Source organism: Equus quagga, chromosome 14 (assembly GCF_021613505.1).
Source record: "Equus quagga isolate Etosha38 chromosome 14, UCLA_HA_Equagga_1.0, whole genome shotgun sequence".
Lineage (NCBI taxonomy): Eukaryota > Metazoa > Chordata > Mammalia > Perissodactyla > Equidae > Equus > Equus quagga.
In genome coordinates this window covers 52,924,177-52,948,332 of record NC_060280.1, presented here as the reverse complement: position 1 = coordinate 52,948,332, position 24,156 = coordinate 52,924,177, and the positions used below count along the sequence as shown (strand labels likewise).

General features: G+C 35.3%; 2 protein-coding genes across 7 annotated transcripts in view; one reads left to right on the top strand and one right to left on the bottom strand.

Annotated features, from left to right (window-relative positions):
• Positions 1 to 22,561, bottom strand: part of DYNC2H1 (dynein cytoplasmic 2 heavy chain 1) — a 289,228-nt gene extending 266,667 nt beyond the window's left edge. For 4 of the 6 annotated variants that reach the window (XM_046637538.1, XM_046637542.1, XM_046637543.1 and 1 more), the window contains exons 1-13: positions 22,252 to 22,561; positions 18,360 to 18,530; positions 17,803 to 17,938; positions 15,964 to 16,082; positions 14,810 to 14,954; positions 13,801 to 14,033; positions 11,671 to 11,805; positions 11,452 to 11,565; positions 11,222 to 11,333; positions 10,751 to 10,875; positions 9,207 to 9,382; positions 6,984 to 7,179; positions 2,997 to 3,092 (exon numbers count right to left, since the gene is read on the bottom strand). In XM_046637538.1, coding sequence (XP_046493494.1) covers positions 2,997 to 3,092; positions 6,984 to 7,179; positions 9,207 to 9,382; positions 10,751 to 10,875; positions 11,222 to 11,333; positions 11,452 to 11,565; positions 11,671 to 11,805; positions 13,801 to 14,033; positions 14,810 to 14,954; positions 15,964 to 16,082; positions 17,803 to 17,938; positions 18,360 to 18,530; positions 22,252 to 22,446 — 1,953 coding nt within the window. In that variant the 5' untranslated portion in view covers positions 22,447 to 22,561. The remainder of the gene's footprint in view (positions 1 to 2,996; positions 3,093 to 6,983; positions 7,180 to 9,206; positions 9,383 to 10,750; positions 10,876 to 11,221; positions 11,334 to 11,451; positions 11,566 to 11,670; positions 11,806 to 13,800; positions 14,034 to 14,809; positions 14,955 to 15,963; positions 16,083 to 17,802; positions 17,939 to 18,359; positions 18,531 to 22,251) is intronic. The other 2 variants (XM_046637539.1, XM_046637540.1) reach the window with 2 other exon arrangements.
• A 122-nt stretch (positions 22,562 to 22,683) lies between these two features.
• The window catches only part of DCUN1D5 (defective in cullin neddylation 1 domain containing 5), a 39,258-nt gene continuing 37,785 nt past the window's right edge, over positions 22,684 to 24,156 (top strand). Inside the window, exon 1 of the mRNA XM_046637623.1 lies at positions 22,684 to 22,734. The gene's annotated coding sequence lies outside the window, so the exon portion shown is untranslated. The remainder of the gene's footprint in view (positions 22,735 to 24,156) is intronic.

The following is a 24,156-nucleotide window of genomic DNA, read 5'->3' as shown; positions in this document are numbered from 1 at the left end:
TGAGTTTACACCCTGCTTGGAGGCAACAAGACACTGCAAGTTGGTACACTACTGTCGCCGGAAAGTGTCAGTAAGGCAAAAAGAGGCACTGAACTTCCACTCTACTCATCTGAAATGAAGCAGTGCAAGTCAGTGCTCCACTTTTGTCAGGATGGTACCTGCAGGGCCTAGCAGACAACTGAACATACACCCTCACCCAGGCCTCATGCTATACCTCACTGTTTCAGAGAGAAATAAGGAGTTACTTAGAAAGGAATGCAAATTCAAAAGGCAGGGGATTTCTCATCTGAAACCATGAGGGTCAGAAGGGAGTGGAACAACACTTTTAAAGTGTTAAAAGAACTGTCAGCCATGAATTTTATATCTGGTGAAAATATCTTTCAGGAATGAGGGGAAATGAAAACATTCTCAGATGAAAGAAAACTAAAAACTAATAGAATTTGTCACTAGCAAACCTATTTTTTTTTTTTTTGAGGAAGATTAGTCCTAAGCTAACTACTGCCAATCCTCCTCTTTTTTCTGAGACAGGCTGGCCCTGAGCTAACATCCATGCTCATCTTCCTCTACTACATATGTGGGATGCCTACCACAGCATGGCATGCCAAGCGGTGCCATGTCCACACCCGGGATCTGAACCAACGAACCCCGGGCCGCCAAGAAGTGGAACGTGAGAACTTAACCACTGTACCACCGGGCCGGCCCCACAAACCTACTCTTAAAGCCTGGCTAAAGAAAGTTCTCTCAATAAGAAGGAAATGCTAACAAGAGAAGCCTGGAACTTCACAAAGGAAAGAAAAACATTGGGATGAGGAAAACATGAACATAAAATAAACTAGCCTTCTTCTCATGAGTTTCTTAAATCATATTTGATGATTGAAGAAAAATTATAACCACATCTGATGTAACACTCTTATGTATGTAGAGGATACTAAATACTTAAGACAAATGTATAAAAGTAGAGAGGATAGAGAGACCTAGATAGAAGAAAGGTTTCCATACTTCACTTGAAGTGGTAAATGTTAAGGCATATCAAGTCTCTGGAATACAGCAGACCCTCAATAAACAGCTGATGAATAAATGAAACTAAACAATTATAATAAATTCAATAGGATAACTCTGTGAATCAGCTTAAAAAATACTTAATGAGTAATTACTCTACACTACTTACTGTTGTATTGCTAGAGAGTATGAAAATAAATTCGAGACCCTGCTGTCCAACACAGTGAGTGGCCAGAGGATTATAAAGAACTGTAGTGTTCTTTCTCTTCCTACCCTAGTTTTTTATCCACTACTATGTCTCATTTAACATATGTTAAATATAATCATTTACTTCTCACAACCGAATTTATCAAAGTAAGTTTCCTCTTTGGAAATATCAACAGATGTTATTTTGAAGACATTTATTAGAGAAGAAAAAGTTCTAAAGGCTTACAATTAAGACATTATCTATTAGTTAAAAAAAGTCAAAAACAATTATCTCATTTTCAAAAAGTACACTTGTAAATATGCACACAAAAAAAGTTTAAAAGGATCTACACCAGACTGTCAAGAATGATCATCTCTTGATGACACAATTATAAAACATGTTTTTCTTTTTGTTTACTTGTATTTTTGAAACTTTCCATTATAAACTCATATTGAGCTTTGGCAATAAGAAAAAAATGTTCTTAATAACATCTATAATATGAATTATATAACTTCTAGTAAATCTTAAGCCTGAAAACTAGTGTGCAGAAAAGAGAACATAGCAGGTCTGACTGCTATCCCTTAAAAGCCCTCTTTTAAAAGATGGGCCGTTAGCTGGCATCTGGGAACTTGGAATTGTGGAGGGTTCCCACTACTCTTTTTTTTTTTTTTTGCTGAGGAACATTAGCTCTGAGCTAACATCTGTGCCAATCTTCCTCTATTTTATATGTGGGACACCACCATAGCATGGCTAGTGAGTGAAGTAGGTCCATGCCTGGGATCTGAACCCACAAACCTGGGCCACTAAAGCAGAGTGCACAGAACTCTAACCACTTGGCCATGGGGCTGGGCCTGCTAACTTTTAAGAGTAGCTCACTGTACCTAAACAATATGGTTTACGCTGAACACCTTCCAAGAATCTGGAATTCTGGTACATATTAGGCAGAAGATACCTACATTTCCTTCCCTCAATACAAGCCTAGGCACTGTGTCGCTAATGATCTTCCCTAGAAAGACAAGATTTCACATGTGTTACAACTTGTTGCTAGGCGCATTAAGCACGCCCCGTGTGACTCCACTGGGAGAGGAGAGGACTCTTGAAAGCTTGCACCTGATTTCCCCAGGACTTCGCCTCGTGCACCTTTCCCTTTGCAGATTTGCTTTGCAACCTCTAGCTTTGATAAAGCATTGCTGTGAGGACAACTACACCCTGAGTCCTGGGAGGACTCCTAGCAAATCACAGAACCTGGGTGAGTCTCGAGGACCATGACACAACTGGTCATCCACTTTCTAATAAAAGGGTATCTTCCTCTTCTACTTATTTTTTAAAATATTTCATGCCTCTGAAGACTGAAAATGTAAATTTCAAACAGTTAGCAGTCACACAGTAACATAGTTTAAAAACTACTGTGAGTTTTCCTAACTTCATATGTGTAGATATTTAAATAAGCAAAGATAAAGAAGAAATAAATCTTAAATTGTAAAATCAGGAGATGATGGAAAAGCACTAAAGAGTCTTGTGTACAAGGATCTCACACTTGACTGAATAAGTAAATATAAAAGCATACAAACTGTATAGAATACATATTAATTCAATTGATCAAAATCAGCACCAAAATATGTGAAACATAACTGTTTAAACCTACAGTTGGAAAAAATGTTATTTGTTAAAACCAAAGGAAATCTTTGGGGAGCAAAGCAAAGCCTTAGATCAATGGCTATGTTAAGCTGAAGAGTATACTAAAAGAACTAAGAAATGAGAAACACTTTACATTAAAATCTAATTACAGTAACAGAAAAAGTCCATTTACCTTAATTATCTGTTCAAATGCTAAAGCAGATTGTAACATCATTGGTCTCTGACTTTGAATCATTTGTTGATCGATAGAATTGTAAAAATGTGCCACCTACGAAGTAAAAGTCCAATTAGCAATAACCAATAAGAAATATCACACAATTTTTCATTTTCTTTTTTTTTGAGGAAGATTAGCCCTGAGCTAACTACTGCCAATCCTCCTCTTTTTGCTGAGGAAGCCTGGCACTGAGCTAAAAATCCGTGCCCATCTTCCTCTACTTTATACGTGGGAAACCTACCACAGCATGGTGTGCCAAGCAGTGCCATGTCCGCACCCGGGATCTGAACCGGTGAACCCCAGGCTGCCGAGAAGCAGAAAGTGCGCACTGAATCACTGTGCCACCGGGCCAGCCCCCAATTTTTCATTTTCATTTTTAATTGTTTGAATGCAAATATTAACTCTTCTCAATTTTAAGACTTAACAAAAGATACTTTTTTCATCTCCAATATAGTATTTATGCATGTATTAATTTATACAGTCAACAAAAAGTTCCTATAATTTGCCAACTCATGTCCTGGGAGCCAATTAAACAAAGATTATAAAATCTACTCCCTGGAATCAAAAAGTTTACAGTCCCATAGGGAACATAGAGGAAACCAGTAGAGCATGTTAAGTGCAAAAAAACTGAACTCTTTATTCTTGTGACCCTCCAAACCTGCTCCTTCCTTTTTCAGTAGTCATGCCCCGCATAACAATATTTTGGTCCCGAAGGACCACATATACCACAGTGGTCCCTATAAGATTAGTACCAGATAGCCTAGGTGTGTAGTAAGCTATACCATCTAGGTTTGTGTAAGTACACTCTATGATGTTCGCATAACAATGAAATTGCCTAACGATGCATTTCTCAGAAGGTAGTCCCTTCATTAAGTGATGCATGATTGTATAAACACAATGATTTATCCATTTCGAAGACAGAAAAAATATTTGAGGTATTCTTAATTCTTCTCTCACATCTTACATCAGTGAAGTCTATTGACTAAATTTTCACAATATATACTGAATCAACTACTTCAAACACCTCCATCAATCCCACCCCAACCCAAGCACCCTGATCTCTTGGCAAGACCAGTGCACCATCTCCTAACTAGTCTGTTTCCAATCATGGCCTCCTATTGTCTATTCACAGTATTCAGAGCAGCCAGAGTGGTCCTTCTTTAAACATACGTCATGTCATACCTTTAGCCTACTCAAAACCTTCCTATGACTTTCCAACACATTTGAGAATAAAATCCAAAATCCCAAAACTCTAACCTAAAAACCTTCCAATGATTTCCCAATACACTTAAGAATGAAATCCAAATCTAAAACCCCTGCCTTTACCCCTGCATAAACATTTACATAAACCAGGCTTTAGGCCCCACAAACCCCTCCCTCATTGCCTTGTAGCCAAACAGGCCTCCTTGCTGTTACTCTAACCTACTAAGTGAGTCTTCCCGCAGGAACTTTGTGTGTCATTCATTTCCTCTGCCTGCAATAGTCTTCCTCCAGATATTTGCAGGGTTCTCTTACTCACTTTGTCATATCTCTTCTCAAATATCACATTTTCATCAACCCTTACCCTGACCACTCTGAATAAAATAGCAGTCTTTGACACAATCTTTTTACTACATTATATGCTTCCTCAAAGTACTTATCACTACCTAACATTATATTATCTATCTATGTGTTTGCTGTCTAGCTCCCATATCAGAATGATAGCTCTAAGAATAGTGTCTAGCAAATAGCAGGCACTCAATAAATGTTTGCTGAATTAATAATTAATCAAAAGATAGAGACACCTACAAGCTACAGTGGTGGACAAAGGAAGACATTGTCAACATTGTCAACATTGTCTGTTGGGGAAAAACAAGAGGTTCAGGGAAGATCAAGTGGATACTATGGAGTGAGCCTAAGGAGTTTAAGGAGACTGTCTTTTAACTTTTGGATCCCCAGCACCTCACAAAATTCTTGGCACAGAGTAGGTGCTTGAAAAACATTTCTTAATTTCATAGTCATCTTCTTTCCACTAGTATGCATAAAAATATACTTTATTTGGTGGAGGATACCCACTCCACTCATTCTGTACCACAACAGCATTCCCAGAAAAACCCCAATCAGGAAAACTAAAAGCAAAAAAATACATATCATTATAGCAATTTGGCCATACTGCTATCCATCCAATATTCTACTTCATACTCCCTGCTCTAGCTAAATATCTGCTCATAAGTAAAGGTATATATACACGGTTTTTCTTAATTGCTCTTCTAGGGGTAAATACAAATACTATGTGACCATTCATTCATCCTTTGAGCTCCAATTGTGCTAGACTAAATACTTTGGATACAAAATTGAGCAAGCCTTTCTGCTTTTGAAAATGTAGTCCCTCTCTCTGAAATGATCATCCACCTACCTCCTTGTGCTCTTGAGAGAACACATGTAGATTGTTCCTGACTCACATCAAACATCATGCCTCTGTAAAGAGTTATCCGACACTAACTCTACTCCTACCTAGGAAAATAGCTGAAAATTCCCACCTCTATGCTTTCACAGGGCTTTTGAACTTCGATAACATAGTATACTCATAATATATTAAGTATTGTACCTACTTGTTCACATATCTGTCATCAATATATGAACTATAATGGAATAAATATGGCCTTGGAATCAGAGAGATTTGATATCAAATCTCAGCTTCATAACTTACTAGCTGTGTGGCACTGGGAAAACTCTGTTACAAATCTGATCCCCAATTAGATCAGTGAAAAATGGGGGATTAACTGAAATAACATAAATAAGGCATCTACCAGAAGGGCTGATATTTAATGAGAACTCAATGTTTAGCTTACTCTCTCCCACTAGACCAGTGGTTCTCAACCATGGCTGATTTGCACCCAAGGGAACATTTGGCAATGTCTGGAGATATTTTCGATTGTCAGGGCTAGGTAGGTGCTACTGGCGAGGGATGCTGCTAAATATCCTACATAAAAAAATTGGTCCAAAATGTCAAAAGTGCTGAGGCTGAGAAACCCTTTGCCAGAGTGATAGTAATATATTTATTTTTATATTCTCACCACACTATGCCTGGTAGTACAAGTGCTCGATGAATCTTTGCTGAACAAAAAGAATAAATGAAAGAACAAATACACAAGATACTGTTCCTGCCCTCTAAGATTTAATAATCAAGTGAGAGAAAACTGAAAGAAATCCAGAGTGATTTGCACACTACACACAGAATAAAGAACAATCAACTAAAGGAAGATACAACAAAGAAAGTGACTTCTGAGTTGGGAATTAAAGGATGACTTTGAGTTTTCCAATCTGAGGGAACAGATATCAGTGCATGGAGACATACTCAGAGAAGAGCCAAGTTTCATACTACTGAAGCATAGGGTGCAACATGAGGGGAAGAACGTAGGCAGCGAAGGCCACAAACAGTAAGGTTAGTTAGGGAGTGATTAAGAGGACCTTGTATACTGTGCTAAAGAGGTAGACAATGTGGTGATAATAGTTGGTTTTAAACGTAAACGATATGATGACAATGTGCTGAACACGTAGACCAAGGAAATGGCCAAAAACAGAGACCAGTCCATCAGCCTGGTAATTCTCTAAGAATATGTCCCTTGAAGGTAGGAGACGACCCTTTAATTAGAAGGTCCTTTAAGACCATACAAGCAACATAAAAGAAAGACAAAAAAAAGAGAAAGAATAATATTCTACTTTTCCAAATGCCACTAGAATAAAAAAGTTATTACAATAATCCCTCAAATTAATAAATTTCTATATAGTTTACAAAGCAAATTTTGTAATGTACTCATTTAGCAAACCATAATTTCACAGGACTTGATGGTGCTAGTCTATTAAGACGAAAAAAATCAAAAGTAGAAAACAAAGCTTTAAAAATATTCTAATGTAATAAACACAGAATAGCCAGGTTTTCAAACATATAATATAATTTCATACTTGTTTAAGAATAATTGCTTGCTTGCAGAATTTCTGTGCAATGTTTGCAACTTGCTGTATTTTGGCAGGAATAACAAAGCCAAGGGCAGAAAGCTGACGAACTTCCCTCAGAAGAATCACCAACCGATCTGAATAATGCACTTTTAATGATCCATCATTAGGATCCAATTCCATAATTCGACCATTAGCCTCAATACTACAAAACAAAATGAATGGCTTTTAAGTTTCATGTTCTCACTCTTTTGACTGATGAAAAACACAATCATTTTTACAATTTTTCTGCAAATATAAAATTAAAGCAAAAACACTTTTTAACTATAGTTTTCAAGTTATCATTTTTTCATAGTATCTCACAATTCAGATCTTGATAACAAACTGCAATATCCAAAGTATACCATCACATTAATATTTCAACCAAGCAGTTTTTGAAGTCAGAAAAATCAATCTCTTCACCTTCAGCTAAGATTCAAAATTGACATCATATCAACCGTAAAGAGAAAAGGTTCTGATTCATTTGCTAAAAGGTATCTTAGAGTTTTTTTTTTAGTCAGCCTACATGGTTCTTTAATACTTTTATTAAAGTCTCAATGATAAAGAACATAAAAATGGTAGGAGAAGAGATAACCAAATGTTTAATTCCTCTACTCTTTGTTTCACGAAGACTATCCTTTCTTTGTGTTTCTTGTAAAGGCTACAACAGCAAATTTTACATTGGGGCACTCAAGTCAGCATGGATTGTGAAAATGCTGAGATGAATTAAGCATAACAGTATTATATTTTTCATGACCTGTCTTTCAGAATCAGGTTTATATAATGCTCATTCTTTCAAATCACTTTCACAATTAAGAGAAACTGCAGATCTTAGAAACCAAGCTACTGAAAAGCAAAGAACAAATCTATTCAGTCTACTTAATAACACAAAATAAAGTATAATAAAAAGCAGACACTTTAAAATGGCTTAAAATAATGATTTAGCACAAAATTTTCCGCTATGAGCATGAAGTCTGTCAGAAAATTATAATGGTGATCCTTGTTCCGTTTATTCAAAACATCTTCAAAATTAGTTTCTACATTCCAGCTTATCTGAAATATGTTCCAAAACACACTGATTCTACAGGACACAATGGGTTTTAGCCCACCCCCTCCCCCCCAAGAAAAAGGGGAAGTCAGGGGGTTTCATTGTCAAATGGGAAACACTGGGCTGAACAAAGTTATACAGGTTTCTTTACAGGAGGTCTCAGCCCTTCGGTACACTGTCAAATACAGTGACCGGAGCTACAGTGATAAAAGTGTGCAAAGTTTCCAAAGTTAGTTGACTAAAGAACCTGTTGTTTTTCTTTTGGAGCAGCTCTCACATTTTAGGTTCAAGGTAGAAAGGGAAAGAGTTAAATGCATAAAGTTATAATCATTATGCCCCAGCAACTTTTGGTTCTTCTATTCTTCCTCCACAGCCAAAATGAAAGATAAAAAGCAAAAAAATATTCATTCAGTTTAAGAAGCTACCACTTTGGGCTTAATTATCCTTCGTAGCAGTATAGGGAAAATAAACAGAATTTCATAATATGGGGAAAGTTACTTTTAAAAAGTAACAAGTTTCTAAAAATTAAAAAGTGACAAGTTTCTAAAAATATAAACAATAACATGCTGCTAAAAGTTTATCTGAACGAAGAATAACGGTTTTTTTAGACTACCTACTTTAAATACCCATTAGAATAAGTACGTTAACCAATTGAATTATGTTCGATACAGTTCAATAAATATCTACCAAACCCTTATTATGTTGGGCACCATGAAGAAATACTCTCCATCTCAAGGAGCTTAAAATTAATGAAATTTTACAGTTTACAACGTGTGTGTGTGTATGTGCATGAGTACTTGTACATAATATAACCATAAAAACGCAGAAAAATATATATGATTACTAATAACAAAAAACCATGGGAGAAGAAAAGCCTAATTCCAAAATGAGAATCTGCAGTTCTCGGGCATAGACATGAGAAGCAAGGGAAAGGCAGTCAAATAACTATATCATCAAAGATTCCAACCTTAATGACTTAAAAGTTGATAATCAAAAACTAACAACACAACAAAAAATTAAAAGAACAGCAGCAAGTTTGAAGAAAGGAGAAAGCAGAAATGACTAATTCCACTTGCCATTTGGATTAATAGCATAAGAAAAAAGACTCGTGTGTAGATTTCACTGTTTAGGATATTTATACATACCTCAAGCCAGATCTGGAATCAGATAAACCAGATTGAATATCCCTGGACCAATCATCAAATTGTTCTTGTTCATATATTTTAAACTGGTCTAAGAGATCTTCAGCACTTCGATAGAAAGATCGAAATCCTGACAAGTCAGATAAAAGAGCCTCTGCAATTTTGATAGTATCATCCACCTTAAAAAGCCAAATTATAAGAATATTTATTATTTAAATTCTAACAAATTTAGCATAAAATGAGCCCCCTTCTCTGGTCTGTGACTCAGAAATTATTTTCCCATTCATCTATAAACAGTAAAATAAAAGAACTGTCAGTGAATACAAGAATATCAATCCCTACTTTGCTTCTGAATTATACAACCTCAGAATAGCAAAACACAGAGGATAACCCATACAAAGCATAATCTAAAGGGTAAGATAAAGGAAATTCAGATGAAACTCCAAGAATTCAGCAATACAGTCACGCATCACCTAAAGACAGGGATACATTCTGAGAAATGCGTCATTAGGCAATTTTGTCATCGTGCAAACATCATAGAGTGTACTTACACAAACCTAGAAGGTATAGCCTACTACATACCTAGCCTATATGGTACTAATCTTATAGGACCAACAGGGTTATGCAGTCTGTTGCTGACCAAAACATCATTATGTGGTGCATGACTGTAATCCTAAATATGTTAAGCAATAATCTGAGCCCTTTGCTAAATGTTCTGCTTAATAGCTCAAACAATAATTAGGTCAATTTGAGTGGCAATTAAAGGAGAGAAATGCCTTTCCTCCACAAATGGACAAAGAACACTGTAGGACGATGGAAAGTTAACTGACAAAATTAGGCAGAATAGTCCAGAAAACAAAACATCAAAAATACAAACTTGAATAAGTAGAATTCTCAAATATACTAGCCTTTATAATACTCTATGTTCACTTGCTCTTAATCACAGATTATAACCAATTAACATTTATTATAGGAGTTGAGTACAACACATTGTACCATATATTAATTATTAAGTACATAAGATTCTCAGATCAATTTTGATAATATTAAAATAATAGTCCTTTGAATCTATAAATTGCTGCCACTACCTTAGGCAATGCCATAATTACCTTTCACTTTTTCCTTAACTTCCATCCAACCTAGAATGATTTACTCACATAAACATACTTTCAGATAGACTTTGCAACTACCAGGATTTTGCAATGATACATTTCAAAGAATTAAAAATGATATATTTTCAAAGAATTTTTTTTAATGCAGTGTAAAGGATGCTTTCATCTTGAATATTTTTTTTAAGAAGGCACTTACTTGGAACAACTGCAATTGGAAGGATAAATGATTTGATAATTACCTCAAAAACCCATTAGAGTTATTAGAACCTCCTCTGCACACTTTTTCAGAATTCTACATTTCACATGAAAATGAGATAGATACGCCAAGGAAAACAGAATGTTTTCTAATTTTTTTACTAGAGTTCTATAGCATCTTCTACATTAATTTAGCACATTTTACAATTAGTATTTTTCAATTTTTATTGAAACTAATACCTTCAGTTCCAACTGGCGAACCCAAACTATATTATTGACAACTTCTGAAAGGTTTTTGCCAGCAAGTGGTCCAGATGCATCACCAGGAATTCCTCGGCATCGAGTCTCAAAATCTAATCGAACATCTAAATTTAATATAAAATTTAAATCAAATAAATGATTACATACATTCAGCAAAGATTTCCTAAATGCCTTCTATGTACCAAGCACTTTTCAAAAGTTGTGGACAGAAAAATAATAAGAGTTGGTCCCTTACCCTCAGGAACCTTACCACGTATCAAGTGAGACAAAGAAAGAAAATAACCGGTTAACTCAAAAAGTCTGTAATGTATAACAGAAATAGTAAATTAATCTTCAGCATATAGATGTCATAAAATGTAGTCTTAATCCTAAATGGTATGCAACAAAGAAAAAGGTAACCTACAAAAATATTTTCTCAAGCAAATAATATAATCTCTGACAAACTTTTACCTTTAACTGAGTCCACAAGTCTTGCCAGTAAAGTTTCTCTTTCTAACATCAATTCTTTGCTTATAGTTGGACGCTTCACCAATTCTTTATATTTCAGAAATGCTTGAAGAAGCTAAAATAAAATAAAATAGGTATATGTTCATCCCAAGTGGATTGATTTGGTAAATACATATATAACTCCTAAAATAGCTTAAAGGAAATATTAAAAGTGAAATATTTCAATATTTTACCTGCTGTGGACTATCCTGAATTTCTGATATATAATTTTTCAATTTTCCTGCAATTTTTTGTTCCGCAGGTGCAATAATTTTTTCATATTGAGACACTGCAGCTTTCCATAAGGGCTAAACAAATTAACAATATCATTAGACTTTAATATTTTAAAAATCTGCTTTGAAAAAGAACAATACAGACAGGAAATTATATAGATAAACACATATATATTCAACCTCAGTATATGGATTATATTGCACAGGATTCAGGCCAGTAAAAGGTTCAAATACTCGAGCCAGACATATGATTTTCTCTTCACTGGCAGGTAAAAAATAGAGAAGCTTCTCATGAATTGTTCTAACAGCCAAGACCTAAAACATAAAATATTAAAATAAATTTATTTAAATCTGCACAAATAGTTCTAAAATTTAAAGATATTGGGCAAGAATTTCTTTAAACTAGGTTCTCTGAAATGAACAATAAAAGTGAAAATGTAATCTTGAGATAATTAAAGTGATGCTCAAAGACATAACTATATCATCCCACTACTGTCAGTCAGTGTACTCAAATTTAGTGAAAATATATAAAATCTAAATATTTTTAAACTATGTTTAAAGCTCATTTAAGTAAAATTTTAGAATCTCTCCTTAATAAAGTAAAAACTTGATTTTCATTATTCTGTATTAAATTGCACTTCTAGTAATGAAATGATTCATTAACAACTCTATTATGTATAATTTACAAACAGCTGGAAAACAAATTGTGGTATTTTCTATTTAAAACCCATTGGTTCATAATGATACTACTAAAAACCATTTCATTGATCATCTAAGGAACTTACTGTGACAATAACTTATTGTTCATTGTTCTAAAAAGTGATAGATAAAAGGAAAGAAGTAATTGTCCATAATGCTTTTCCTGTACAAAATGTATTTCAGGGTAACTAAAGAATTAATGAGGAAAATTTCTTCCATCATCACTAATAAATGCAGGATAAAACAACATAATTAGAAAATAACCATTTTGCAACTCCTCATGATTATTAATGACTGCGAAAATCATTAAGAAAAAGTTGATGGGGGGCCAGCCCCAGGCCAAGTGGTTAAGTTGGCGCGCTCCGCTTCTGCTGCCCAGGGTTTCGCCAGTTCAGATCCTGGGCGCGGACATGGCACCACTCATCAAGCCATGCTGAGGCAGCGTTCCCCATCCCGCAACTAGAAGGACCCACAACTAAAAATACACAACTATGTACCAGGGGGCTTTGGGGAGAAAAAGGAAAAATAAAATCTTTAAAAAAAATTTTTTTTTAAATAAATAAATAAAAAAGAAAAAGTTGACGGAGAACATTATAACAGATGAATCAGGCCAATTATACCTGAACCCACTGATCAAACTTAACTCACTAAATGTGGGAAAACCAGACACTATATGCCTCCTGGTGTAACATATAAGAACTATACAGCACTGCCTATGAAGTAACCTGATTCAAGTTAACTGCAAAAAAAATTTCTAAGACAGAAAAATTGAACATTGGCTAGATTAAAATGATTAAGAAATTATTGTCATTTTGTTGGGTGTGATAGTGGTATTGTGGTTATGTTTTAAAGGTGAAAGTACATGATTTCTTAGGTGGGTTTTAAAAATACTCCAGCAAAAAAAGGAAGGGAGGTGAGACAAAGATGGAACAAGAACTGAATAATGTCAGTGGCTGCTGAAATTGGGTGACAGATAGAATGGCATTCATTATATTATTTTACTTTTGTCTATGTTTGAAATTTTTTATAATGAGAAAATTTTTCAAATAAAATTTGTTTAAAAACAAAACAAAACAAATCTCCAAAGAGCTATGATTCCCCAAAGCATAAAGGGAAAAAGTCAGTTTTACAATCTTCACATATTCTCATTTTGCCTGTCCCTTCAAGCTAAATATATAAGTTCTATACGGAAACTCATAAGTTATTCGAATATTTCCACCAAGTATTCCCTAAACAGCTGTCCCTACTTAAAAACAATTTCAACAGCGAAGAGAATGTCTGAGAGCCTCCATACATGGACAAGTGGGTTGATTAGCTTTTTTACAACAAAGAAGAACAAAATTGAAATTCACAACTTACAAGTTGAACAGTTACACACTAAAGAAAAAGAAAGGAGGTGAAAACAGCACTTAGTTAGTGCCCAGTGGGCACCTGGCCCTGTACCAGATGACTGCCATCAATTATCTCACATGAACTTTAACTCTTATTCTCTCCCAAAAGTATAAATAATTTCTATCAGATACATAGTACTTAATAGTTTTAAAATACATTCACAAACAAACAAGGATCTACTTTACACTCAAAGACAAAGATCAAATAATCAAGTGATACCTCTTCAAGGCGTTTGCCAAGTTTGTCAAGTGTTTCAGGAAAATATTTTTCATTTTTCCATGGATGAGGAACATAGCGCTGCCACACCTGACCTGTTAGATGATCACAGACGGTCACCCACTGTTCACAAATTGAAATACCAGCTTTCAGATTTTCTTTCACAAGATAATAAGGATCTTCCCATAGGTTCAAAGTTCCCAACTTTTTCTGAACAAATCTTCCAAATGAACCACCTAATAAAACATAAAGCAAACTTTTTAATGGAAATATCTTTTTTACAGAAAATTTCTAGAATACATGCCCGTGACAAAATAATAGACAAATTAGCAAACTAAGGATTTATGAAACACCACATGCACACCCTTAGACCAGCACTGTCAATAACAAATATTTTTCAAAAACACATATGCACACACACATTTGTTTGTATTTTTGCATCTTTCAATATATCATGTACATCTTTCAAGTGTAGAAATATACACATAGACTTTTTTAAAGGCTGCAGAGCCTACAGTACAGATGTAGCATTATGTAACCAATTCTCAATTGCTATTTGTTTCTACTCTTACATTACAAACAATGCTGCAGTAAATATCTTGCATATATATACTTTCATGTACTTGTCTAATATTTCCCAAGGATAATAATAAGCAGGGTATTTTCTGGGTCATAAAGTACATGCACTTTTAATATTGACAAATAAGTCACTATACGTAAAAAAACTTTTCAGTTCACTACAAAATAAAGTCTAAACACATACATGCATAGGGACTAAAAATCTATGGAAATTTAGCTGTATTAATGGTCAAAGAATTGGACACTCATGATTTAAAATAACCAACTCCAGACAAGTATCTATTTAAATAATCGTATATGATCTGCTTTAAGAGTTACTTTAAGCACCAACTATTACATTAAGGAGCATTTTAAATAAGGACTTAAAGGAAAAAACAGAAAACAAAGTAACATAGGCTTCCAAAATTTCACAAGTTTATTTCTTTACTAGTACCTATGATATCTAAGAGATGTAACATCCGTGACTCAGGATAATGATCGTACTCTGTTTGTCTCCACACATCATCTACAACATCCCGAGTAGTCTCCACCAAGTCAACCACTTCCAATAAGGATAGACCGTCCAAGTTATAAAACTCCTAAAACCAAAATGCATTCATTTTTAAACCTAATCATATTGTACCTTGAGCAATATAGTCAAAACGTTCTCACATTTTTTCAACTGCTACAACTCTAATATTTGCCATATTTTCTCCTCCTTCTTCTACCAGATGATATATTACTTCTTTATGCAAATACTTCCATAAGTTCCTTCATAAACATAAATTTCATGAAAGCCAAAAGAAAAAATAAGAATTGCAAAAAGTCTACTCATTTAGTTCTACCTTGGCCTAATTTTCTTTAAATTTGGATTTATTTCTTTTATTTACCCAATAAAGGTGGCCTTAATGTCATATATACACCATCCATTGTAGTTTACATATCTTTATTCACTCATAAACTGTGTTGCATAATGTAACCAATAATACAATCATAGTACAAGGTATATTATTCTACATTTCATCATTGTTACAAAAAAAGTTTAAAACCATTTCAAACACTTCCTTAAAATGATACTATTGAAATAATATTGGGAACAAAGAGAAAATTACTATATATTTATTTTGAAAAGAACAGACTTTTTTGCAACCATACTTTAAATGGTCACTTATTTAACCTCTCTATAGATACATCAAGAAATAATCAATCAAATAAATATAAAACTAAGACTTTTTATATTTCAGATTACTTCAAAATGCTAATTTGAATAAAGTGAACATTCTTTCAAAAGAACATATTACCTCTATGTGGATAAACCTCTGTTAGTGTATTAGGTTTTTGTTTTTCCCTATCTACCTGAAGAAAAATAATTATGTTTGTCAGAAAAATATTTACTAGAGATTAGAATTTCACCTTTTTAAAAGTTTGGATATCTAAATTGTACTCATGTTAAACACACATCTTAAGTAAACCCTGCTACATATGAAGGATATATTTTGTTCACAACTATCAAGTCATGATTTTAAAACAGAGGTAAATCCAGTGAAAACTGAATTCTAAAGTACTTTTATCAAAAGCCTGATATATAACTATGTATGAATCACATACTCTTGCAATTGTTTCAAATAATTCTTTAAAATAACTGGCTCTTTCTCTACTGATCTGTTTATTTCCACGATGAGCTTGCTCTATCCAAAACTGGAACTCATCATTTGGTGTAAGAATACCTGAAAAAGTGAAAAGGAAATATTACTTGAAAATGAAAAGCCAGAAAGTTATCTGGGTCACTCACTGATATATTTCCTATATTCTTCAGGATGCACAGAAAATAAGTTTGATAATTTCTATCAACAGAAAGTTCTTAAATCCACCAGAAAAAATAACAGCACCAAATTTTTTTTTTTTTAATGATTGGCACCTGAGCTAACAGCTGTTGCCAATCTTTTTTTTTTTTCTGCTTTATCTCCCCAAATTCCCCTGGTACATAGTTGTATATCTTAGTTGCAGGTCTTTCTAGTTGTGGAACAGCACCACATTTATTCTTCACATCAGTTTGTTGCCTAGTGTGATTCCTATATGCCTTTACAAACCACCCATATCTAGACCGTCAGTCTGCATTTCATATCTATGAGTTTGCTTCTCCAACACAAGGTTTCACTAAATCTAATGCCAATACCATTCATGCTATTGAATAGCATCCCAAGTGGAAATGATTATAATTTAATCAATAAATGTCGGCAATTTAATTTCAAAATCTAAGCAAATTAAAATAGTTTTACTTTTAAATTTGCCAATGAACTGGACAATCTCTAAGTGCCTAATCACATACTGGAAATAAATGCACTATTCCTTCTGGGTCTGCCCACAGACCCAGAATCCCATTTGAATCCCATTCAAACACATCTAATTTACTATTCAAGCAAAATATAAAACTATGGCCAATATTTTAAAATAATGACTTGTGTATGTCATGCATTTCATATTAACTGTTCATATGAAAAATAATTTATCTATAGCCACAATGAAATTATAATTAGCTTCAGAGAAGATACATTTTAAAAATAAAAGTCAATGGCCTATCATCTTTGCAAAGTATACAATTAGGGTAAATCTCATTATTCATGGATTCTGGATTTACAAATTCACCTACTTGCTAACATTTATTTGTAACCTAAAATCATACTCAGTGTTTTTATGGTCATTCTCAGACATGTGCAGTGCAGTGAAAAATTTGAGTCTACCTACACACTCACTTCCAGATGAGGCTGAACAAAGTGACACTGCCTTCTTGTTTCCTATCTCCCAATGTAAACAAATGTCCTTTTACTAGTCTATTTAGTGCCACATTCTTTGCATTTTGGGGCTTTTTGTTGGTGATTTCACTGTTTAAAATGGCCCCCAAGCACAGTACTGAAGCGCTGTCAGTGTTCCTAAGCACAAGAACATCATGACGTGCCTTAGAGAGAAAATACTTGTGTTAGATAAGCTTCATTCAGGCATGAGTTACAGTGCTGCTGGCCATGAGGTCAATGTTAATTAATCAAGATATATTAAAGTGTTTTTAAACATAAACACACATAAAACAAGGTTATGTGTTGAGCAGTTAATGAAAATGTGATGACCAGAGGCTCACAGGAACCTAACTCTGTATTTCCCCTAGGAGCAATGGTTCAGTACGTGCTAATTCAGTGTTCACGATGACTTTATAGAACACAATTACTACAAATAACGAGAATGAACTACAGATTCTAGTTCCATGAATTGCACATTGTTAAAGATTACATTTCGCTCTTCTCCAAAGCCACGTAAATCTGTTCATTTAAAAGAAGCCCAGGCTCAGACAAGACTTAAAATGTGGAAAGAAATCTGCGAAGAAATACACTAATTTACTAATGTAATAATAAGACAATCATTTTGACTTTCTTTGAATAAGCTATGGTTCTATACCTCGTGTGTCATCTTCCTTAAACTTCAGTTTTGCTAAGTTAGTGTCTGATCTTCGTAGAACTATACCCAACCCAGCTTCTAGTTCACTCAAAAGATTTTGAAGTTTGGGATCAAAGTTTCTGCTCCATTCCTGATCCTAAATAAAAACAGACAAGAGCAAACATTAATCAAAAGCTTGCCAATCAAACTGGCTTCCTAAAACACCGTCATAAGACCTAAGTCCAAATAAACCTGTTCCACTCAAAGCCTGACACTATTTCTATCTCATAAGGGAGAAAAAAAAGTCCTTTCGACAGTAAAAACTTATAAAGATCACTTGCAGTGTAAGAGCTTATGTGAATTGCATTTTATATCTTTCTCCAATTCCCCTATTTGTCAACAAAGCTTACTTTAAAATTTAAAAAAATTAAAAAGAAATTATATTTTAATTAAAAACTAAAATACTAATGATACTAACAGTAAATAATAAATATTTATGTTTGTGTTTATGTAAACATTTATCAAAATACCTAGATTTAAAAAACACAATGACCATACAGCTACTTTAATTTACTCACCTTTAACAACATTGGTGCAAATATTTGCCGTACTGCTTGGTAAAGGGAATTTATAGGTGATTCTAACATAGATGAAACAAGAATGTTATTATGTAGATTCTGATCAGTAATTACTTCAGGTCGTAGCTTGAAAAACACCAGCACTTTATCTTTTGTGTCAGCAAAATCAATCTAAAGTAATAAACAAATAATTTTTAATGTTATCTTCATAAAAGTTAATATTTGAAAGAAACGTTTCCCTAAAATGTTGTATCTCTATAATTTTATCCCTTGGAAAAATAATTACTTTAAAAATAATTATAGTATATTACAGCCAATCTAAGAATAATTCAGTTTTAAAATGTATCTCCACTTATACATGATTGTATTATAAAGCTACTTCGGTAAGTGAGTTACAAACAGAAAGCACTATACAAATATTGTTGACATACACGGCTAACTACTCCACTCCAGCCAGATTCAGTAATATCACAGATCAAAGCTGTGTGCCCCAGGTAGTACACACTAATAAGTACTATACTTCTCCACTCTACTCCAGAATGTCTATAACAAGGATGTTAATTACCCGAAACTAGCATTTTAAAGTACTCTTTTTAAGTTGAATGTAAGCTCAGAAATACCAAAACGAACTTACGTTGTCTATCTCCTAAAATCATCTTTACCTGAACCATAAATTTTTCCTTACAATATTTCAGCATCAAACTTTATTAAACTGTCATATAACTAGATAAAACTGGAACTGGACGAGCTAAATTGGAATTCACTAAAGCAACCATGTTCAGAATAGGTCAGCTCCTAGGAATTAGTTCATTAGCCGAAAAGCATGGTGCCCAAAGCAAGTTTTTGCATTATATACACACTTTCACAGTTGTTATCATTTCTTTTTCCAGGAGAAGAAGTCTATGCATTAAAAAAAACTTCAAATAAATTTACTACTGCACATGAAAAACACCTTATAGATGAGTGAGCTTTCATGCTATTTTTCTTTTGTCCTAATCACTGTAAATTTTTTAGCCACTAGGAAGGAACTGGCATTTACTTGGGGTGTTGCTGCATTTCTCAAACTTTCATTTCCGCACATTAGAATTCTATTGCTATTATGATCATTTTATTCCAATTACAAGCAAGTGAGAATAACAAGCTGAAGATATGTAGACTTGAAAAATTCACTCTTTAGTAATTAAATGGTACATACTCATACTTTCCTCCTCCCACCTATCTGATAAAGAAAATATGCATTTTATTACCATACTTTGAAAACAGCAGCTATAGCCATTGGCCGAAGCTCCCTAGGGCATCAGTCAGGACAGAGTTTTGTCCTAGCAGAGTCAGAGTTGAAGCAAAGGATCAGTGGCTACAGCTGCTCCTCAATCCCCGAGGAAAGGAAAATTGAGAATCAGGACTCCTAGCCATCTCTCCTCCCAGTTTCTCTATCATTGGTAACCATTATTTCCTCTTAACAAACTATAATTTGGCAACTATTAATTCAAGGTGTAAAGTTGTTCTTCCATACTCATGCATTTACATATTGCCTATGGCTACTTTCACACTACAATGACAGAGCTGAAGTTGCAACAGAGAGCCTTACAGCCTACAAAGCCTAAAATATTTATTATCTGGCCTATTACAGAAATTTAGCCAACCTCTATTCTAAATCATAAACCAGATCACATCTCTCTCTTGCTTAAGATTACCAGTGACTTCCTATTTCAACCTAAATGGTGTACAAGATCCTAAACGATCAGCCCACACCAAATCTTCCACATGCTCCAGTCATCCATTAAACTTCAGCAATCACTCTGGATTTTTTTCCCTATCCCTTGAAACCAAGGTGAGACCCAGCTCAGGGCCTTGGTACTTATTTCTTTTGCTCAGAACACTCTTCCTCTAAATCTTACATCTGCCTACAATTTATCATTCAAATCTCACTTTAAAGGTCACTGATCCAGACAACTATTACCTTCTACACTATTTTACTGCAGTTCTCCACCCCACTCCCATCATTACTTTAACGTTACTCTACTTTCATCGTGACAGCACTTATCAATAGCCAAAAGTATGTTACATTATATATCTGTGTGCATGTATTTAGCCTATCTTTATCCGCTCGAATGTTACTCCCTGAAGCCAAACTCCAGCGTGTTCATGGCTGTATCCCAGCACCTAGGACAGTGCCAGATCCATAGAAGGTACTCAATAAACATGTGTTAACTTATTAAATCATGCTGACTCTCAGACATCTACAGAATAACATAAGACGTAAGAAAACATTTTCAAATATAACTAAAAACCTGCAGCATGGTGTATGACTAAAAACAAAATACAGTGTTAGGTTCTACTAGTAATAGCATTAACTTAAAAAAGTTATAGCTTCAATTCGCAGTAACTAATCCAAGATACATTTTCACAAATCCAAACCTCTCCTTATCTTGTTCTCCCATTACACTCGAATCTTTCAGTAGCATTTACAACATTGTGCCCCAATTTTATACTTTGTTGAGTATATGTCATCCTGGACCACTCTAGAGTGAGGTTCTGGAAGGGAGAAGCACGGGGTCCTATTCTGAATTATCCCACCTATTAGAGAAGTGGAGTAGTTAACACTTAGGATGTAACCTTTGTGCATTACTTTCCTCAGCTATAAAATGGAAATAAAAATAGTACCCATCTTTTACTATTGTGAACATTAAATGAGCCAATACACATAACGTGCTTAGAACAGTGCCTGACAGAATGTAAAGAGAAATATAAATGTTAGCTGTGATCTTCCATCCTTATTATCATCGTAAACCCACCAAGCCTAGTAAAGTGTTTTGCATATATTGAGTTCAAAGCAAGAGTTTATTGGGGGCCAGCCAGTGGCACAGCAGTTAAGTGTGGACATTCCACTTCTGTGGCCCGGGGTTCGCAGGTTTGCATCCCAGGTGTGGACACGGCACCACTCATCAAGCCATGCTGTGGCAGGTGTCCCACATATGAAGTGGAGGAAGATGGGCATGGATGTTAGCTCAGGGCCAGTCTTCCTCAGCAAAAAGAGGAGGATTGGCAGATGTTAGCTCAGGACTAATCTTCCTCAAAAAAAAAAAAAAATGTTTATTGAATGGGACTGAATTAAATCCAGGACAAAGGATTCATAGCAAATGGGGTGAATGATTCAACCATCCTATAAAAATGCACCCAATACTTGCTGTGTGTCAAATACTCTATTACACCTAGGGATATGGGTGAACACAAAAGGAAGAGGTCTAAAATGTCTATGATTTGTTAACTTTCATCCATTTACGGGGTCCCTTTAATGTGTGAGGCAATTTTTTACTCTGAGGTTTATATATATGTAAGTCCTGATTGCAAATGCAATCATCTCTTAAGCAATTCGGCCAGTGAAGGCAGCAGTGCAATAAATAAATCAATACATTACACGTTGTACATCAAAAAAGAATTTAAACTTTGTATCATATCATTTAGTAAAAGATTTGAATTCCAAACTAATCTTTTCCCGGAGCAACTTTAAACTCAGTGCAGTGCTAGCCCAAAAAAAGATACACTAGAATTTGCCCCAAAGAACTTTAAAAAGGAGGAAAAACAATTTAATAATTAAATAAAGTAAATGTTTTCTTTTTAGATATAATCCATCTGTAATCTTTAAAAAAAAAAAACTAGAAAAGAATATAATTGTTCTGTTCAGGTGTGTGGACAGGGCATCTCCTTGGGTCAGATGGGGGACGCAAGCTTGGAAACTACACGCAGAAGCTCGAGGCCAACGCAGCCAAGGCAGAGACAGCCTTAGGGTCTCGAAGAGGATCCCGCGAGAAGGCTGAAGAAGAACCCAACATCTCTCTGGCTGAGCCTGCGACGTTAAGAGAGATCAGGGCAGGGGTGCAGGGAACCATACCGTGTTGGAAAAGGAGATTCCGGCGTCGGATCGCTGTACCCTAAGGAGCATCTGGTTCCCGTCATCCAAGAAGTTGTTGATTTCAGGACCGTTGTAGACCAGTGGCTGGTCCCAGGGTTCCGACACCAGTCCAAAATAATTCTGGGTAGTAGTGAAGATGAAAATCTTCCGAACGTCCCCAGTTCCGCCCGCCATGATTTCGGAGAAGGGAAAAGGGGAGGGAGGGCGGAAAACTGGGAACGAAGAAGAAACCAATCGGGAAGGAAATGCAGGGAAGAGCAGAGCTGTGCTCAAACCCGGAGCCTGCCAGCCTGCCAGCAGCGCTTCGCGGTTGCCAGGACCGGTCGCTATGGCGACGGAGCATTGCGGCGGCGCCGTCGCCGGCGCGCAGGCGACGTTACCATCTCGGGCACGCGCACGCAAAGCTCTCGGAGACGATCGACCACCTCGGAGCTCCTTAGCTGCTCGCCGCGGTCATCGATTGTAAGGAATTCGGGCAAGTTTGTGTCAGGTCGCAGAACCTGCCTTTTATTCTCTATACTGATTTGTTATAACACGTAATTAGAAGAGATATAGCTAGTCTTCAAGTGCCGCAGCGTGGCCTGGATTTGGGAGAGCTGGGCTCTAGTGCTCCCTCTCCTCCTGCCCCCGTCAGCAAACCACTGTGTTAGCGTCAGGTTCCACACCTGTAAAATGGGGAAATACTATCTAGGTTGTAATAAGTATTTTAAGAGATCAGTATTTAAAATTCGTTTTTTGAAGAGCTGATAAAGAATAGGAGTTCGATACAATGTTAATTTACTTCCTCGATCTTCCTCCACTCCTTTCTGCTTTGGTTTATTTCCCACCATTATTTTTATTTTGTTATTCTATTATTAGTTTCAGAAAAATTTAACCACCAATTTTTCATCACAGCCATTACCTGAACACACAGCCGTATTTGTAAAATAACCAAAACATACAATGATCTTGTTAATTTGTGTTATAACAAGCACAACTAAATACTGAAGAAATATAGATATGAAATCAGGCTTCGTTCTTTTCTATCCAATGGCATCACTATAAACTACTAAACTGCTAGTCATTTATCCCAGTGTTCATCAAAGACTCTGAATTCAATCATTTTCTTCTAAAATCATGCTGCTATGTGCCAAGTAATGAACTAGGCCCCAGAGACATAGTGCCTGCCCTCATAGGATTTTTGGTCTGGTCAGTCATCATCTCAGCCCTGATTTTAGATCATCCTAAGGAACATAACCATATACAGATTTTTTTAATTTGCCCTTAATAATCACAACTTCCTCCTAAAACTATATAATTTTAGAATTAGAAAGAGTGTCTTTTTATCTGCTGAGCATCTTAAGATTTGGGAGTGGGAACTAAAGACAGCTGAATTGCTCTAAATTATAAAGGGAAATGAAGTCAAATTCTCATGAAATAACCCAAGAGGTGGGAGAGGAGTCAATGAGATGGATGCTGACCCCTGGATGGGAAAAAATCCAAACATGAACCCAGGGTGACTGAGTAGTCAAAATGTGTTTTAAAAGCAAAAATGGCTAATATGGATACAGAGATTCTTGCTCTGCAATAGGCATTATGACCCTTCCCAAAGTCTTCAAGAAAGTCTTCATTACTCACAAATGCTTGGTCTAGGTGAGTTGTCTTGGTGGAAATGTGTGAAATGGCTGTATTTAGCATCCATAGCAATATCGTGAATAAGAATGCAACACGTGTAGGAACATGAGTCTAGAAAGCAGATGAGAGCATGAGAATGTCATCCTGCAAGGAATTTGTAGAAATCTTGGGCAAGCTTTGGACTTCCACAAGATAAGAAATTTGAGTATTTGAATCAAGGTTAACCCAGATGTCAAGAAACAGGAACCCCAGTTGACATATAAACCCCAT